Here is a 20,700-nt window from a genome sequence, read left to right as displayed (position 1 = left end):
TCATCCCCAAAAGGAGAAAGATCTTCCACAAACGTACCCGAAGGAGGAAGCGATGTTGCTGAAAAGATTAAGAAAACTCTTGCTCTTCTTGACCTCTCCGGATCCAAGAACTCGTTTGTGAAGGAAGATGATGATGCTTCAAGTGATGGATCCTCCCCACTTACACCGTGTAGCATGAGCCATTAGAGAATCAATCAGTGTGACAATCCATGCTACTCTCTATCATCTACAACAATCATGCAAGCTATGGTGACAAACACTTCATCTGTGGAAGAGCAGTTGGCGAACTTGACGGAAGCAATCGCTGGCTTGATCAAGTGCATGCAAAATCAAGATGCTAGAATTGACAAGCTAACAGACAAGGTGGGAATCTTGATGGAAGAATAATCCACCCATGCACCTGGCAAGCTCCCAGAAGTTCCAGAGATTGATTCTCCCCCGATACGAGTAGCATCTAAGGCTATCCCTGTCTCATCTGAAGGGATGATTCCCATCGATCAACTGAAGGAGTTCATTGAAGGAACGATTAAGAATAAATATGAAGTTGCTACCAAGTCCTCCCTTACATACGCAAAGCCGTACATTGCAAGGATCTATATGTTGAAGATGCATGTTGTCTATCAACCTCCAAAGTTTCAATAGTTTGATGGTAAAGGCAATCCAAAGCAACATGTGGCGCACTTCGTTGAGACATGCAACAATGTTGGGACTTATGGAGATTACCTTGTCAAACAGTTTGTCCGCTCGCTAAAAGGAAATACTTTTGATTGGTATACGTACCTCGAGGCGGGATCTATTGATAGCTGGGATCAACTAGAGCAAGAGTTCCTCAATCGCTTTTATAGCACAAGGCGCACTGTGAGCATGGTGGAACTCACAAATACTCGTCAACGAAAGGGTCAGCCAGTTATCGACTTTATCAATCGTTGGAGGAACGCAAGCATCAACTGTAAAGACATGCTTAGTGAAGCTTTTGGCATAGAGATGTGCATCTAAGGCATGCATTGGGGATTGCGCTACATCTTGCAAGGTATCAAGCCTAGCATATTTGAAGAACTTGCAACTCATGACCATGACATGGAATTGAGCATGGCCTCCGCTGGAAATGAAAGGCTGCCCATCTATGAACCTCGCAAAGGGAACGACAAGCAAGAAGTCAGAAAATGGAGCAAGTTTGTACCAAGATCTGAAAACAAAGAAGCTATGAATGTCAACATACCACCTGTGAAGTTCACGACGAAGGTGAGCAAAAAGCAGAGTATGAAATCCACTTCGTTTCAAGATAAGCCAAGTGGAAAGTTGACTCTAAAGGAAATGCAAGAGAAAGAGTACCAATTTCTGGATTCTGATGTGCCAACCATTTTCGAAGAACTCCTCGAGTTAAATCTCATTGAGATTCCAGAGATGAAGCGGCCAAATGAAGCTGGGAAAACTGATGACCCAAATTACTGCAAATATCATCGACTTATGAGCCACCCTCTGGAGAAGTGCTTTGTCTTCAAGGACAAAGTTATGGACTTGGCTCGTGAAAAGAAGATCGTGCTTGAAGATGAGAAAGCAAGCGCAAACCAAGTCTCTATCACATTTGGCTCATTCAGTCCAGACGAATTATGTAGTTTTAAAGAAAGTAAAGATGAAGAATTACTGGAGAACAACAAAGTTGAAGACGATCAACCTGAGGATGATGAAGGTTGGACGTTAGTGACTCGTCATAGGCACCATAGAAGGAGCCCACGAAAAGAATCAGTAGAACAACCAACAAGGAAAATGATGGTAAAAAGACCAAGGAGATGGAATCTAGTTAAGCACTTAAAGAAATAAAAAGTGGAGGTGCACCACCCTCAAAAGCCACGACATCCAGTGACCTTGGAGGAGTTTTTACCAAGTTGGTTCCGCACGAAGATTTCCTATGGGGGTATTGATGCCTCTTGTTGCCATGCTAACGAAGGGGAAGAAAATAGTGATGACCTACCATTGGCACCATCTTCGTAAAATCTCATCGAGTCCACTTCTCAAGAAGTTAATACTTGTGAGGAAAAAGTCATATTCATAAATGACGATCTTCTGCTAGGTGACACTCTTCATAACCGCCCATTGTACCTGGTTGGCTATATGCATGATGAAAGGGTAAATCGAATTTTGGTTGATAGAGGATCCTCAGTGAACATTTTGCCAATTCGCACTGTGAAAGAACTTAGTATTCCCATGAACGAACTCTCAAAAAGTCATGTGATGATCCAAGGATTCAACCAAAGGGGGCAAAGAGCCATAGGCGCGATCAGACTGGGAATCACTATTGAAGATATGCAATCAAGTGCATGGCTACATGTGATCGATGCAAAGACTTCATACAACGTATTGCTTGGAAGGCCTTGGATACATGAGAATAAAGTGATTCCATCTATTTACCATCAATGTTTGAAATACTACGAAGGTGAAGTCGAGAAAAAGATAATTGCTGATGACGAACCATTCACCGAAGCTGAGTCACACTTCGCCGATGCAAAGTTCTACTTGAAGAACTGCATTATAAAGGAACTAAAAGCTGATGATGTCATGAATGACAAGGATGACGAGTCCACAACTAAGAGAGTTGAGGTGGTTGCCGACAAAACCAAAGTTGTTGCTGAGAAGGTACACCCCAACCAAAAGAAGTCTCATAAAGGGAACATTGTGTCTCACGGCAAGAAAGTAACTCCTCCGCTACAATACGTCCCTAAAAAAAAGAAAGATGAAGGTGAATCATCTAATGTCTAAATTAACATGCTAAATGGGTTAACTCTTCCGGTCAAACGAATTGAGGCAGTAAAGTCGTCCTCAATACCGCTTGCAGGGTTTGTGGTCCAAAATTGTTTGCAGAATGTGGCGCTCCCTATAAAGAGAACAGATAAAGGTTTTGATCATAACGCTTACAGGCTATTTGTAAAAGCTGGATACAATCCTAATGAGCCGTCAAAGTTAGGGAAGCTACCATCAGAAGCTGCGACGAGACAACCGCGTGAAGGTTTGGGATACAAGCAACCGTCACCAGTGCGCATCTCCATAAGAAGTGCGAGCAGCAATTATATCACTTTAGAAGATTAATCTGCCGCTTCTAACAAGCCTTCTGTCTTTGATCGACTTGGAAAATCAACTGTGAGGACTTCCGTGTTTGAGAGGTTGGGTCCATTAAAGAAGGGGAATAAGTTCCAGAGAAATTTTCAAAGCATAAGAACACCTGTTTTGCCCAAAATTTAGAAGATCTCTAAGGATTTCAAAAGTTTGGTTCCTTCTAGAATGAGGCGACAAATAAAACTTGTGGTTTCATGCAAAGAAGTACTGAAGGTAAAGACATATACTGTGGTCTACACTAAGGAACGTGACGAAGATGAAGAAAGTGTGGGTTCTTCGTATCATGTTACAGTACAAGGCGAGAATGGTGTTCCATCTTCAATGGAGGATAATGCAGAATTGGAGGATGTTTCACCATGTCATCACATATCCTTCAACGATGGGGACACTCAAGAAGATGCTCCACCTAAACTTGAAGAAGGAGTGAAGACTACAGTTGATGCCTTAAAAGAAATTAACCTTGGCACCGATGAATAACCAAGACCCACCTACCTAAGTGCTTTACTAGAAGTTGATGAAGAAAGCACTTATATTGAGTTACTCAAGGAGTTCAGGAATGTCTTTGCTTGGAGCTACAAAGAGATGCCTGGCTTGGACCCGAAAGTAGCAGTCCATCACCTTGCCGTCAAGAATGGTGCTCGCCCTGTTAAACAAGCCCAAAGGCACTTTAGACGGACTTGGTTCCCTTGATTGAAACCGAAGTTAACAAACTCATCGAAGCTGTCTTTATTCGTGAAGTTAAATACCCAACATGGGTTTCAAGTATTGTCTCTGTAAGGGAGAAAAATGTCCAGATTCGAGTGTGCGTTGACTTCAGGGATCTCAACAATGCGTGCCTGAAAGATGAATTATCGCTTCCTATTCCAGAGCTGATGATCGGTGCTACTACTGGGTACAAGGCAATGTTATTTATGGACAGTTCATCGGGCTATAACAAAAATTGCATGGCGCCAAAAGATGAAGACCTTACTGCATTCCGTACCCCCAAGGGAATTTATTGCTACAAGGTAATGCCTTTTGGCTTGAAGAACACTGGTGCTACTTACCAAAGGGCTATGCAGAATATTTTTGATGATTTTCTCCACAAGAATGTCGAATGTTATGTTGACGACTTGGTGGTAAAATCAAGAGAGAAGAGCGACCACTTGAAAGACTTGAGAATGGTGTTCGAGTTACTCTGGAGGTACCAACTTAGGATGAATCCATTGAAATGTGCCTTTGGAGTTACTTCTGGAAAGTTCCTTGGTTTCATTGCCTGACATAGAGGAATCGAAATTGATCAAGCCAAAGTGGATGCCATTTTGAAAATACCTGAGCCTCGGGATATTCACGAATTGAAAAGTCTGCAAAGAATGTTAGCGTACCTTAGGAGATTCATCTCAAACCTAGCTGGGAGGTGCTAACCATTCAGTCGTCTTATGAAGAAAGGTGTCCCTTTCAAATGGGACCAAGCGTGTAGCAATGCCTTTGAGAACATTAAATCCTACTTGATGAAGCCTCCAGTTTTGGCAGCCCCTATACTTGAAAAGCCGCTGATACTATACATTTCAGCACAAGAAAGGTCTGTTGGAGCGCTGTTGGCCCAAGAAAATAGTGAAGGGAAGGAAAACTACCTTTACTACTTGATCAGGATGATGACACCAAATGAGCTGAATTATTCACCAATTGAAAAGTTATGTTTCTTCTCAATCCAAAAGTTGAAGCACTACTTTCAAGCTCATGTCGTTCATTTGGTTTCTAGAGAAAATCCCATCAAGTTCGTGATGTCAAAACCTGTCCTTAGTGATCGACTAGAAAGGTGGTACCTCCAGTTTCAACAATTTGAAATCGTGTACATCCCTTAAAAGGCTATAAAAGGACAAGTGTTAGCAGACTTCTTGGCAGATCACCCTATACCTGATGATTGGGAGCTAATTGACGAACTACCTGATGAGGACGCAATGGTTATTGAAGTTCAGCCTCCATGGAAGATGTACTTTGATGGTGGTGCACATTGCGGATGAGCTGGTGCTGGTGTAGTATTTGTCACTTTTGAAGGTGAAGTTCTTCCCTACTCTTTTACGTTGACGCAACTCTGCTCTAACAACATTGCTGAGTATCAAGCACTAATACTTGGGATTGAAATGGCTATCGAAATGAAGCGGTTGCAATTGCAAGTCTTTGGTGACTCTCAGTTAGTGATCAATCAGCTTCTAGGTAGTTACGAGGTCAAGAAGCCTGAACTACGGCCATATCATGATTACGCTAAAACATTAATAGGGTGGCTCGGTGATGTGACTATTCAGCATGTGCCAAGGAAAGAAACTAAGAAGGCTGATGCTTTAGCTGCCCTAGCTTCATCGTTAACCCTGCCTGATCAAGTGCAAGTTACTGTCTACCAAACATGGGTAGTACCGCCACCAAATGAGGCTGAAGGTGAAGAAAATGAACTCAATCATCTTGTCGCTGTTTCTGAAGTTGAGAAAGAAGAATGGCGACAACCCATTATCGACTATTTATGTTATGGGATACTTCCAGAAAATCCGAGGAGAAGGACTGAAATTCGTCGTCGTGCACCTCGCTTCCTTTACTACAAATATACTCTATACAGAAGGTCATTCGAGGGAGTACTCTTGCGATGCTTAGGGGGAAAAGAAGAACTCCAAGCTTTGCAAGAGGCACATTCTGGGGTATGTGGGTCACACCAGTCTGGATCAAAGCTCTACTTCCATATAAAAAAGATGGGATATTATTGGCCAACGATGGTAAAAGATTGCTTGGACTACGCTCGAAGATGCAAGGCCTGTCAATTCCATGCGAATTTTATTCATCAACCTCCTGAAGTGTTGCACCCGACTGTGGCATCCTAGACGTTTGACGCTTGGGGATTGGATGTTGTTGGACCACTGCCAAAGTCCTCTGGTGGTCACCTATACATCTTGGCTTCAACTGAATACTTCTCAAAATGGGCTGAAGTTGTTGCTCTTAAGGGTAAAGAAGGAAAATGTTGCAAGTTTCATCCGAGTAAACATAATCTATCGCTTTGGCATTCCTCGTTACATAATAATGGATAATGAAAAGCCATTCGATAATAGGTTGATGAACAAGATTTGTAATCTCTTTGGCTTTAAGCAACGTAACTCTTCGATGTACAATGCTGCCGCCAATGGTCTAGCTAAGGCATTCAACAAAACTCTATGCAACTTGTTAAAGAAAGTCGTCTCCAAATCCAAACGAGATTGGAATGGCCATATAAAAGAAGCCATATAGGCATATAGGACGACTCACCGCACGCCAACACAAGCGACTCTGTATTCGCTCGTTTATGGAGTTGAAGTTATCTTGCCACTCGAGCGTCAAATACCTTCATTACGACTGGCTATTCAAGAAGGGATCACTAATGAAGAGCATGCTCGACTTTGATTAGCAGAGTTGGAGGCTCTTGATGAGAAGAGGTTGGAAGCTCAACAGAGTCTTGAATGTTATCAAGCTCGATTGTATCGCGCCTTCAATAAAAGAGTTCGCCCGAGATCCTTTCAAGTAGGAGATCAAGTCCTTGTCATACGAAGACCCATTATTACTTACCATAAACCTGTAGGGAAGTTCACTTCAAAATGGGATGGGTCATATGTCATACAAGAAGCTTACTCAAGTGGGGCTTACAAGCTGGTTGATGCAGATGGCATGAGAATCGACCCTATCAATGGCAAGTTTTTGAAGAAGTATTATCCTTGAAGTTGCAACGCTCCTTGATGCATGAGCCTAAACTGTATATTCCTACACTCCTGGACCGTATGCGTTTAAACTATGTACGGCCCACCCAAAAAAAAAAAATCCGCTAGGTTGAAAACCTCGAAATGGGCAGCCTAGGCAAAAGTTAGGACATAAAAAAAAAGTCCGCTAGGTTGAAAAACTCAAAAGGGGCGGTCTAAGCAAAAGTTAGGACATAAAAAAAATAAAAAAATAAAAAAAATAAAACAATATCCACCCATTCTGAACTACGGTATGACTTGATCCTCTTCACCGAGGTACGTAGGTAGCTTAGAGTTTCATTCTGAGTTCAGTCGCATAAGTTCAAAAGATACATATTGCCCTAGTCATTGTCCAAATGAAGTATGATGGAAGTAATTCATTCAAACAACACTTGAAAATCAGGCTGAAATTTCATTATTCTTTTGAACTTTGGATCTCATATGACTTAAAGGGGGCAAGCCTTCATGATAAACCAGTGTCTTCAATAGGGCGATTATAGTCTTTTAGGAGGCTACCAAGTATTTGCATTGAAGTTCAGGGATTTATTATGTCTTCATGTTCACAAATCTTTAAGTCCTCCGGTCTTCACGTTTGTTGCTCTTCAAGTTGAAATGTTTAAACCCTCCAACTCTCCAAATTGAAGTCTTCAAGTCCGTAGGTCTTCAAGTTGAAGTCTCCAAGTTGAAATCTTCAAGTCTGTCGGTCTTCAAGTTGAAGTCTTCACGTTCGCCACTCTTCAAGTTGAAGTCTGCAAAGTCTGCCAAATCCTCAAAGTTTCCAAATATTCAAGTCAATGTCGTCAAGTCCACGAAGTCTTTGAGTTGAAGCTTTATAATTTTCCAATCTTAAGGTGGACATATGAGTCCCTTTGCACCTTAAGTTAGCCTCTTCATGGGTTTGTCCTTAAAAGAAAATTATAACTTTCCAATCTTAAAGTGGACATATGAGTCCCTTTGCACCTTAAGTTGGCCTCTTCGTGGGTTTGTCCTTAAAAGAAAACTATAACTTTCCAATCTTAAGGTAGACATATGAGTCCCTTTGCACCTTAAGTCGGCCTCTTTATGGGTTTGTCCTTAAAAGAAAACTATATTTTCCAATCTTAAGGTGGACATGTAAGTCTCTTGAGAGTAATCTCTCCGATAGTCGGGGTACATTGAGAGTAATTTCTCTGATAGTCGAGGCACATTGAGAGTAATATCTCTGATAGTCGAGGCACATTGAGAGTAATCTCTCTGATAGTCGGGGCACATTGAGAGAAATCTCTCCGATAGTCGGGGTACATTGAGAGTAATCTCTCCGATAGTCGGGGCACATTGAGAGTAATCTCTCCGATAGTCGAGGCACATTGAGAGTAATCTCTCCAATAGTCGAGGCACATTGAGAGTAATCTCTCCGATAGTCGAGGAACATTGAGAGTAATCTCTCCGATAGTTGGGGCACATTGAGAGTAATCTCTCCGATAGTCGGGTCATTTTGAGAGTAATCTCTCCGATAGTCGAGCCACATTGAGAGTAATCTCTCCGATATTTGTGCGGGAATGAGTACTCATCCCCTAATGCCCTAAGATTGTCTTCATCATGCATGGATCATCTCGTTAAACAACAAAAAAATTATCCTTCTCGGTTGGCCTACAAAAAAAGGGAAAAAGAAGACAAAAAACACAAAAAAACAATTCACCTGTAAATGACGGAGTAGCTTGCAAATGCTGACGCTTAATACCAACTGAATGAAAGGCATAAGGCTATTTATAGACTCAGTGATATGATTACTAGAAAACTAATAGTGATGTGGGACTGTACATTATTAGAGTTCAAGAAGAACTAGGTATCCTAATTCAATTGGAGAAAGAATCACTGTACCGGTTTGAAGGAGCCGACAGCAGTAGGAGTCCTCGCATCCAAATCCAATGTTTGTTTGGTTTGGTAATATGTGGTGATTTGCTTGGTTCCTTCAATGGCTTATCTCCAAATCAAGTCAATTGCATGACACGTGGAGATCAAGTTCCTATTTGAATTAGATTTATTAAATAAATATGGCCATTGGCTCAAGAACAGGAAAGAGCATTTGTTTGGAAAGGAAAAGAAAATTCCACTTGATCTTATGTGGACAAAGATTGTGAGCTTAAAGTTGGAGTATTCATGGTTACTGTACATTTAACAGGAAAATGACATATGTTGAGAATGAACGTACTTTACAAATGCACAAATTCTCCATGAACAAATGTTGGAAAGTATAAAGTTTGATAGCTTTCGTCATCTGGTGAGCAGATTGCAATTGGCTCAAGCGCTCAATTATAAATACTTCAAACCTTGTCTTTGAAATTCAAGAAGTAAACATGTAGACAAGTTTTGAAGTAGGGGGCATTTGTAGGTATGTAAAATTTATCGGATTCAAATTCAATAAATAATTTAGATTATATTTTAAATATACTAGTCCAAATAAAAAAAGAATTATGGGCTAATATAATTAGATTGATTAAATAAGTCCAATATAGATGAGTTAAATAAATAAGTCCAAACTCATTAGGCTAGCCCATTTAATCGGGCTACAAGCGATGAGCTCATTTCATTAGGTCCAAGATGTCATTTTCCTAGAGGCCCAGTGCCACGTGTCAAATGACGTGGCACGCTAAGTCAAATGAAAGAACCACTAGAAGCATGCTACATGTAAAAATGACATGGCATACCAAGTCAGATTAAAAGGCCATTGAAACCGCGCCACGTGTGCAAGTGACATATTCTGGCCAATCAAATGCGGCCTTGTCACACTTCTATTTGATTGGTCGGAAAGAGTTTGTTCTTATCATCTCTCTTCCCTCCCGCAACTATAAATAGAGGTCTTCATAACCCAGAAAAGACACCAGAAGTTATAACAAGAAGCAATAAAGAGCTCGTGGATCAAGCGCCGCAAATTTCTCTACAAGTTTCAAGCTTCAAGCAATCAAGTTCAAGTTCAAGAAATCAAGTTCAAGCTCAAGAACGAAGAACTTCAAGCTCAAGAATGAAGAACAAGTCAAGAATCAAGAAGTACAAGTTCAAATCAAAGTTCGTGCTAGTTGAATTCAAGATCATCGTTCGTGAAAACAAATATAGATTCAAGATCAAGCTCAAAGGCCCTTGAATTTATTTACTATTGGAAAGAAGAATCAGAGGATTCATAGAGATTGTACACTCAAATATTTGAAATAAAATACTACGATTGTTGCAATATTTTTCAGTCTTGATTATTTTTCTGAAATTTATTGTCTACATTAATCTTATAAAAATGAAGCTGGATCAAAGGTTAAACTACATAGATATAAATAACGGAAAAGGGTCTGATATGTCCCTCTACTATCATCAATAGTTTAAATAAGCCCCTTGTTATACTATTAGAGCAACAAAACCCCTGCCATTATACTATTAAACACAAATACCCTTATTTTAACAGATGGTCCATGTGGCAACACCAAAATTATCCGGTTAAATTTAGTATAGATCCGACCCAACCCGACCATAAAATACTAGACCCTTCACCCTTATTAATGTGTGAACCCTAATTTGTTCACTCATATCTGCAGATGTCCCTCCCTCTCTTCCACAACTCAAATGCTATAACTTCTCATTCAAATTTCTTTGTTCTTCTTCGACCAACACATCTGATAGTCTTGGTTCGATGTCTAGTTCTAGTGTTACATCGAGAAGGAGGTGCTACTGTGGAGAGATTGCGAACAACTTCACTTCGATGACTACAAACAACCCCGGAAGGAGATTCTATAAGTGTGCTAAACCTGAAGTAAGTTTGAATTTTGTTGGTGATTCATTACTCGTCGATGCATTTAAAGTTTTATTTTTTCTGCTCTTTAACGTAGTTATTGATTGTATTTTTAAGAACGAGTCATGTGGATATTGGGAATGGCAAGACGAATCCCTCCCGGACAAAGCGTTGATAGTAATCAACAATTTCAAGTCTAAATTAGATGCTGCTAATGTCAAAATCAGGACGTTGAATATGTTGTTGAATGCGTGCAAGCTTGAAAGGGACAAATTAATGGAAAAAGTTGATATTTTGGAGGCTATAAATGATGTTGAAGTGAATAAAGCAAAGGAGATGGAAGTAAAAGTTATGCACATGAAGATGTTCATTATGGTTGCATTTGCACTGTTAGTCGGATTTGTTGTGGCATTATTGATGAAATGAATTTTTCATTTTATGTAGTACAATAGGGTTTTGATGAAGTTAACTGTTGTAAAATCCAGATTTTCATGAATGAAAAAAGTTGGTCAGCTTGGTTGTAATCCAGATTTTCATGAATGCATTTTGGGTAGTGCAGTATGGCATTTTGTCTAGTGCAGTATACCTTTCATTTTAGGATTTATTGTGTTAGTCAACTTGTTTGTAATCACTAAATATAGTTCTTCATATGGCATGTTAATGCCCAATTTAACAGAATAGAATAATGTGGATTTTAACAAAAAAAACTAGGCAGTTATGGCTCTAATGCGATAAAAACCTGGGCAATTCACTAACAGTAAAAATCTGGGGATCACTCTAATGCAGTAAATTCATTCTACATATCACCAATGTAGTAAAATCTGGAAAGTTATCACCAATGCAGTAATTACATATCAGAAGTACTGTCAATGCAGTAATTATATATCACCAAAAATAGTAAAGTTAGTAGGTGAAACTGATGATTAGATTTCAAACTATAATCCCAAAAACTAACACAACCTAAATCATACTATGACATCCAATTTAGTTAATAATACCAATATTAACATAACATTAAACATGAGACTGTCAGACCCTTCACTAACTTCATATCCTCATTCTCCATTGGAATTAACTTTACACACTTGAGCAATCTCCATGAATTCATTGTAAAGTTCTAGGCTCTTTGGACTGAACTCATTACTCCATGTACTAGCTTCAGCTTCATGTTTTATCATCATGTTCATAACTTTGAGTCTAATGTCTTCCAACATCTTAATGATTGGCTTTTGCCTTGCTTCCAGAATCCATGAATTGAATAATTCAGTCAAATTGTTATCAACTGACTGATTCTTGCAAACTGTATCTAGATAAGCTCTGCACTAAGACTATGGTGGGTACTTCAATAAACTCTCTGCCGCATCCTTGTTCAACTCTCCTAGCTTTCTTAATTGGTCTTTGAAGTCTTCTTCATAAGTGCACCATGAACACCACCAAAGTAGTTTTTTGCTTTCTCTAGTATTGTATGTCTTGCACCAGTTAGCCTCGATATGTCTAACATAAAACCTATGATGTGCTTGTGGTAGAAAAGTTTTAATTGCCTCAATTAATCCCTATAACAAATTCAGAAAACATGCAGAAAGAAAAAATTCAGAAACAAAAACTGGACAGAAGTAGATGACAACAGAAAGAAAAAAAATTCAGAAACAAAAACTGGACAGAAGTACCTTTTGCATGTCTGATATGAAGGTGATTCCTTCTCCTTCCTTAAGGTCTAGAGATCCCTGAAGCAATTGTAGGAACCAGTTCCAAGATTGCTTTGTCTCCTTATCAACAACTACCCATGCCAAAGGATAAAAATAGTTTTGTGCATCCTATCCAACAACAACTAGCAATTGACCCTTGGCTTTCCCTTTTAAAAATGTACTATCTACACAAATAAATGGTCTTAAGCCTAACTTGAAACCCATCTTCATAACTTTGAAATAAACATACATCCTCAAAAATCTTCTTTTCTCATTTTCAAGTGCATTTTTTGAAATGTTAATCACTACATCACTGCCGGGATTACTCTCCCTCAATTTAATGGCATAAGCATCAAGTTTGTTGTACTCATCTGCAAAACTCCCATCTAAGGTCTCCAATGTCATTCTTTTTGCCCTCTTGCACTTCTCATGACTCACATTTAACTCAAAAATTCTTTTCAAATCAAGTACCATCTCCCTTACCTTATACTTAGGATTATCCTGTAGCTTTCCCTTAAAGTAATGTGCAATGGTATTGAAATCAACAGTACTATTATCATATGAAGTGCCACAATTATGTTCTGACTCTAATGTCTTTACAGTAACCCCTGCATTACCATCTTTGGATATTAAACAAACAAAGGGACAGCCCACAATGCATCTATACCTAACCCTCCTTGGTTTACTCTTCCTCAATTTTAAGAGTTTCTTGTTGGCTAGAGCATACAACTTCATAAACTTCCTAGCTTCTGGTATGTCCTTAAAGGCCATACCTTTATATATCTCCTTATAATCATTCAGATTCTCAGTTATGTCTCTTTTTTTGTGTTTTGAGTAAATGTAATTCTTCAGAATCATATCCTTCAGAATCACATCCCTCAGAATCAGAACTAGAGTCAGATCCTAATTCACCCAAACTATAGTCAGTACCAGCCTCATCTAAACAAGGATATGATTCATTATAATCAACAATACTGGGAATACACTCAATAGGGGGGTCACATTCATCCACAGCATATAGGTTCACTATATTATATTCATTAGAAAGCAAGGATATCAACTGTCTAATCCCCACATCCCCTTGAACCTCATACAATTTACTAGAAGGTCCAGCAACTATAAGTTGTTGAACCCCTACAAACTCTAACTCAATTATGAATTCAGATTCTATATCTATATAAGAAAGCAAGTCTGAATCATACCCTGATAAAGTGTGCAGTTTATTCTTTGTGTACACAACTTTAGGATGTGTAACCCATTCACCTTCATAATTGAATATTAAATCAACTAAGACCATCTCCAATAATCTAGTAAATATAACAAATAAGAATGGTTAGCAAACAGTAAAAAAAACCAATATAAGCTGAAAGTAAAAAAAGAGGAATAAATATAGGCAGAAAATGACATGTGAGACAGAGGGTCCCATGAATAAAGAAATACAACATGTACAAAAGAATCCACAAAAAAGTTTAGTTTATGGGCTACCCCTTCATAAACAATTGACAAAGAGAGCAAAGATGCACTAAAATCCAACCACCGAAATAGTTTAATGAAGCAGTTGCATACAAGGGTCCTACATTTAGGACCACCTTAGCTAATAAACAAAGAAAAAGCACTAAATCTCAGTCAACATCACAGAAAACTAAGGCATTTTCCCAGTAAGACAAAAAACAAATCATAATCCACTTAAGAAACCACCTCTGAGAAAAAACTCTAAACCAGAAGACAATAAATCCACCTTGATATATACCCATGTAAATTTATTAGCATAACTGAAGCATGCAACCACTACAAATCGGGATCACCTCAAAACTGAAACATGCAACAACTACAAGAAGACAAACTATAAAGTATATACATAAAAATGAAGGATAAAGCCTAGATATTGTCCAAACAGAAACCCTAGACCACAAAAATAAGAATAATATAACAAGCAATCAACAAAATCGATCAACAAATACTAAAATCAAGCAATTTAATGAAGAAAAGACTGACCTTTACACCAAGATCATATGAAATCGGCAGTTTGGAGTCACCACTACCGCCGGTCTCTTAGAGCTTCGAGAGAGTGAAAAGAAAAAGGGAAAATTGACCAAATGGTCTGTGACAGTCCATATTTTAGAGAAGGATTGGGTCGGGTTGGGTAATGGGTTGGGTCGGATCTATACTAAATTTAACCGGATAATTTTGGTGTTGTCACGTAGCCCATCTGTTAAAATAAGGGTATTTGTGTTTAATAGTATAACGTCAGGGGCTTTGTTGCTCTAATAGTATAACGGAGGACTTATTTAAACTATTGATGATAGTAGAGAGGCATATCAGACCCTTTGCCGTATAAATAATGATGATGCTGGATTCTTATGCCTATTATTCCTTTTTGAAGAACTGAATATTTCTTAATTCAAATTAACTCTAAAATCTTATTTCTAACTCCTAGTACCAAGCATGGAACCAAGAATGTGAGATATTTTATTGATTTTCATTAAACTAATAAAAAGAGTAAAGCATAGCTAGTAAAATCCTTTTTATTTTGATGTCTTACATAATATAATAAAGGAAATACTAAGACTTGCTTGTTTGACCAATCTGAAAAAATCAGCTTATTTTCAGAAGTGCTTTTTCAAAAGTACTTTTGGTGAAAAGCAATTTGTATTTGGCTAATTAATTTGAAAGCACTTCTAAGCAGCAATTTATATTTGACCAAGCTTTTAAAAAATATTTTTAAGTGTATTTTTCTCAAAAGTGCTTCTAAAAAAAGTGTTTTCGGGAAGAAGCTACTTTTTTTGGTTTCTCCAAAGCTGCTTTTGCTTCTATTCGAAAGCACTTTTTTTTCTTCTAAAAGCTTGGCCAAACACTTTAACTTTGAATTATTTTATTTTATTTTATTTTTGAAAAAAAATACTTTTCAGCTTGGAGAAGCGTGACCAAACAAGCTATTATATATCATATTCACTACATAAAAAATGTAGAAAAGAGTACAAAATTAAAGACGACACTCAAATCACCCCAATAAGTATTTCAAGGTGACAACATCATTCACAGGTAACACTTACAAACAGGTTCATTCGAAGTGTTGTCCGCTTAATTATGAATAAATAAGCGTATTTTGATATGTAAAAGAAAAAGAACAGTCCGATGTATGTAGTATTCTGTATTCATGCATTGTTCAGAAAGGGTAGCATCCGAAGGGAGTGTGATGCAGGCAGCGTACCCTGACGCAAGCGTAAATGATTGATTCCACATATCGTACCCGAGACTTATAGTCCACATGAAGGGAAAGGGGGTTGCATCATATCCTGATACAAGCGTCAGTGATTGATTTCACAATTCAAACCCGTGACCTATAGGTCACAAGGATATAATTTTACCATTGCTCTAAGACTCCACTTTAGTATTTTGATACGTTCATTACATTATATTTCTGATATTGCAACAAGAATGAATTTTTGAAAATGGGACTAATTTCAACTGAAAAAAGGGCTCCTAGCTATTTATACAGGTACTAGTTTCTGGACACGTGTAGTTGATGATATCGCGAAAAAATAAAATGACATAACTTATGTGATATGACTGAACCTGACTCAGGCTTCCTATGTATCCCCGAGTAAAAAATTTGAATCAACTCCGGACAACTTGAGATCCGATCCGAACATACATACAAGTTTAAAATTATTATGCGAACCTATTGCCCTATTGGAATTTTCAAATCTCGATTCCAAGACATATGTATAGGAATAAGAAGATTAGACAGCTATTTATGTATGGGATCGACTTTTACTTCTTTGATAACCAACATATAGTTCAAATTTGATAATCAGTACATTAAAATATCATGAAGCTGATAATTAATTATTTTTTTCTCCTACTAATTCAGTCCCAAAAAATTGGTCTGCCTTTGAGTTTTTTGGTATTCAAAATTATTGTCCAAATATGACAACCAGTACATTAAATTTTTAAATTTTATGTAACTACCCTATATAGTCAAATGGATGAAATAAAAAGTCATGAAATTATTAAAGCATCCGTAAAAATTAATTGGAAAAGAAATGAACATACCTAATTTAACACTTTCGGATGGATTTGGTGTGTTGGAGATGATGATCAGATAAGCAATATAAAAAACAATGTTCTTTCATGGAAAGAATTTCTTTTCCATTGACAATGATTTTGGCAGAAAAGAATTAGTTAATCGAGTTCATGTATTCTCAAGATTTAACAAATAAATAGAAGGAAAAAGGCTAACATACATGAATACATATATAATTACAGTTTTGAAGCTGAAAATAATAAATTTTAAATGAACATTTCAATGATTGAGATAAAATATACATATACATTTATAATACGGAATTGAAAGATGAAAATAATTTTAAGGAATTGAATAAGCTACATTAATTGAATCTCTCAGCCTTAAAGGAAGTAGCTTTAAAAACATGAAACCTACATATACAATAAAAACGTCACAATGATAAGGAATTGAACAGGCTGCATGAATTGATTTCATCTTTTACTTTTGTATATGTACTATTTATTTACCATTTATTGGAGACTAAATTTATTTTTTTGTACAATAATTACATAGTAGGTCTTCAAATCCAAGGCAAAATAGTCATATAATTTTGATCACGTGCATTGCACGTATATTTCATGCCAATCAGTATAAACATTTTGAATATCATAACAATAATAACATATGTGAGATATAAATAATATTTGAAGTGTAAAATGCAAGATCAGAATATAAAAATGATTATTGTACATCTAAACATATCTAGTAGTATTTTATATTTTATATCTCCAGTTTGTCATTTCATAATACTACAATTTTTAGATATATATCTTCAAATCAAATACATAGAAGAGATATAGTGAGAAAGAATAATTTTAGGATTCTAGATTTGACTACAAATGAATAGTGCAGACAAATTAGGTTGAAAAGTTCATTACATATCCATATTTTTCTATTTTTAAGTCAAGCTACTTTCATTCCATATATATTTGTCGAGCAAAGGGATTCCAATAAAAAAGGTCGAATTGCAATCTTTTGAATCCAAGCGCTTTTGCATTCTGCATATTAATATTGAAAGGACTATTTTGTTTTAATTTAATAGGGTATACTAATTCATCAATACTACAAACAATAGTTTGGAGTACTAAAATAATCAATAATATACAGGAAACATTTCTTTACCAATCCAAACATGGAACAACAGTACTACTTTTTCTCCATTTGTATCTGTATCTGCTTCCTCTCCAATTATAGTAAAATCCAAAATAGAGATATTCAAAAATGCTAATGCTGGATAATGGAACATGCTTAAATTTTCATCGACAAAGATATATAAAGACCGTTGCATGTCTTAGAACTAATGATCTAGCAAGAAAAGAGGGTAGCGGGAATGAATATGACTACTATATATTCTCATTTCTGAATCCAACATGTAAGCCCGTTAAAATTTCCTAATGATTTAATATTTTAAGTGCACCAATAATTTTTGGGAATAATATTTTCAAGTATTTAAAGAGACCTATGGGATAGAACTATATCATTTTGAAATGCAAATATATGTTTAAGGTGTGTTGGAACATATTAAGAAGTTTTGTGAATGACAAGAATTTGTGTGGAACAAGTTGGATACATTAAGTGGAAAGGATATCTCAATTCGCACAACATCCTACTTCAAATGCATGCTGATACCAAACTATAAAGACTTAGGAGGTGATATACTCTAAAATTAAAGCTCTTTGAGTCTAGTTTCTAACGCATTAAGTTGTTCGTCATTTGGACATTCATACTAAAAGTTATGATCAAATTACCAAAGTTAGATCATCCAGTTAATTTGGCGGACAGCGAAGCGAAGCTCGCTTCACCAAACCAGACGCGGATTTTGTCTTCCCTTGCCTGCAGTGGATAGCGAAGTGAGGTACACTTCGCTAGAGTAGACGCGCCTCGGCTCCAGCTCTTTTAAAGCCAATTCGGGGATGATTTTTCTCCATTTCATTTGGACGAATTTTGGAGCTCTTCTCCACTCTCTCAAGACCACAAACTCCTTCCATCTTCAAGGTAAGCAATCCCCATAATCTTGGTGTAAAATTCTATCATTTCTACACTAGTATTGATTAGATCTACACATAAAATACTTAGATCTTTAAGAAATATTTTCAAGAACTCAAAGAAGGGTTTTGCAAGATTTCTTCCAAAAGGTAATCCTACACCCTTAGACTTATATGTATGGATATATTATGGGAATATGAGTATGAATTAAGTATTGAAACTTATAGTATGGTGATTGAAAACCATAAGTTCCTAATTTAAATACATAACCATTGTAGAGATTGAAAGGTCATTATTTGATGGAATTTTGTTGGTTGGGTGTGGATGGATGGTCATGTATGTGATGTTGGAAGTTATGAATTGTTTAAGAATGATGGTGAGATAAATTATTGGTAAATGGTAATAGTTAGATGGACTAATTCTATGGTTAAAAGATATAGAGATTCATGCCTACTAGGTGTTTGATAAAATGCCTAAATGGCCTAAATTATGGGATTTGTTACTAATATTGGTCCCATTGGATATTATTATTGTAGATTGAAGTTGTTTAGTATAGTGGATCGTTGTAGTATCATTAAGGGATGAATTTAAGGTATGTTGGCTAAACTTCTTTCCTAGAATTGAATCCAATGATGTTCTTGTAAGTCCCGAGTTATTCTTTATAAATCAACTATTCCGAATAAGCTTTGTGTTGAAAGATATATGTTCGAAATGTGTTCCGGATACTCTTATCATATGATGTTATCCTTCGGGAATGTGTTCAAGAATGATATGTGTATTAAAATGTTATGGCTTTGAGTCGTGTTCCAAATGAATGCTAGTATACCGAATTGTGTGAGAAAAACTCGACATGCTTAAGACACTAAATTGATCATATGTGTTGTGTACCTAACGTCATGATTTGAAATGCCTTGTTGATAATATATAAAGATGCTTGAAAGAGAAAGAAGAAAGTGGTGATATGAAGTGTGACCACCGTGCCAAGAATGAAAGTTATACCTGTGGCCAATAGTGCCAAAGAAATAAAATGACGTGAGAAAGGTTAATAAATGAGCTTTGATTCAACTGTTCCAAAATGACTTCAGAATTAGAATTGCCTAAAAGCTTATGTACTCAAGTCATGCCCCTATGTAGCTGTTCTAACTAATGCTATGCTTTGTGAGTATTTTCAATGTGTCTTGCGTTCTTACATATTCGTGAGTGAAAATTGTATATTGCCCTTTTTGGGAAAGGTATTTTAAGAGTATTCTATATGATGATGTTCATGATGATAATCCTTGAAAGTAAAGAAATAAGAGTGCGGAATATGATATATGGCCACAGTGCTGTGAATGAAGAATAATACGTATGGCCAAAGGAGACAATGAAATAATGATGTTATAAATAGTTGAAGGTAATCGTGAAGTGATATATGGTGTGAAAGGTTAATAGATGAAGGTATTTGTACTTTTATTTCCAATATGTTATAAGCCCCTACGTTCTTGCGAGTAAAGGCTATGATGTTCCTAAATGTTCTAAATGCTCTTAATGTTCTATGATCACCCATGGCAAGTATTATGTTATGAAATCCTGTGGACAATCTATGAAACGCATAGGTATATTATGTTATGAAATCATGTGGACGGTCTATGAAACGCATAGGTATATTATGTTATGAAATCTTGTGGACGGTCTATGAAATGCATAGGTATATTATATTGTGAAATCCTGTGGACGGTCTATGAAACGCATAGGTATATTATGTTATAAAACGCACAGATGTATTGTGTAAGTAAACACTGTAAACGGTCTATGAAACGCACAGGTATATTGTGTAAGTAAACACTATGAATGGTTTATAAAACGCACAGGTGTATTGTGTAACTAAATACTGTGAACGGTCTATGAAAGACATAAGTGTTTAATATGACATGTGAACATTAAGGACGGTCTATGAAATATATAGGTATAAGATAAGAGAGGTATATGGACGGTCTAGTGAGACGCATTGTTAACGCATACATTACGTGCCATTTTCAGTGGCCTTGTTTGAATATGATGTTTCAATTATTTTGTATTATGTATTCCACGCATAGTTCATATAGCTCAGTTAATCCTAAACGAAATTTAAAATGATGTAAGCATAACGAGACTTGAAATGTGAATCTATGGGATATTTCGTAATTCTTGATGTACTTCATATGAGTCTTATTTGAATTACCATGATTTCATATGTTGTTCTGTTTGCCTTACATGCGAGTACTATTCCACATGTACTCACGTCCCTTTTGCCGGGGGCGCTGCATCTTTTAATGGATGCATGTATACTTCTACAGGATGATATGGATCTTTGGTAGGGATCTTTTGCGCAGCAGATTATGGTGA

General features: G+C 36.9%; 2 protein-coding genes across 2 annotated transcripts; one reads left to right on the top strand and one right to left on the bottom strand.

Annotated features, from left to right (window-relative positions):
• The first annotated feature begins 5,234 nt into the window (after nucleotides 1-5,234).
• LOC138893547 (uncharacterized) lies at nucleotides 5,235-6,360 on the top strand. Its single transcript, XM_070178168.1, has 2 exons — nucleotides 5,235-5,780; nucleotides 5,935-6,360. The coding sequence occupies exons 1-2, from the start codon at nucleotides 5,235-5,237 to the stop codon at nucleotides 6,358-6,360; spliced, it is 972 nt and encodes a 323-aa protein (XP_070034269.1).
• A 5,291-nt stretch (nucleotides 6,361-11,651) lies between these two features.
• On the bottom strand, nucleotides 11,652-13,052 carry LOC138893546 (uncharacterized). The gene is made up of 4 exons (XM_070178167.1): nucleotides 12,426-13,052; nucleotides 12,264-12,320; nucleotides 12,103-12,149; nucleotides 11,652-11,913 (listed from the first exon to the last, which is right to left on the bottom strand). Exons 1-4 carry the CDS (start codon nucleotides 13,050-13,052, stop codon nucleotides 11,652-11,654), a joined length of 993 nt encoding a protein of 330 aa, XP_070034268.1.
• Between the last annotated feature and the right edge of the window lie 7,648 nt (nucleotides 13,053-20,700).

This window comes from Nicotiana tomentosiformis, chromosome 6 (genome assembly GCF_000390325.3).
Source record: "Nicotiana tomentosiformis chromosome 6, ASM39032v3, whole genome shotgun sequence".
NCBI lineage: Eukaryota > Viridiplantae > Streptophyta > Magnoliopsida > Solanales > Solanaceae > Nicotiana > Nicotiana tomentosiformis.
The sequence above is the reverse complement of the archived record's forward strand: the minus strand, read 5'-3'. Positions and strand labels throughout refer to the sequence as shown.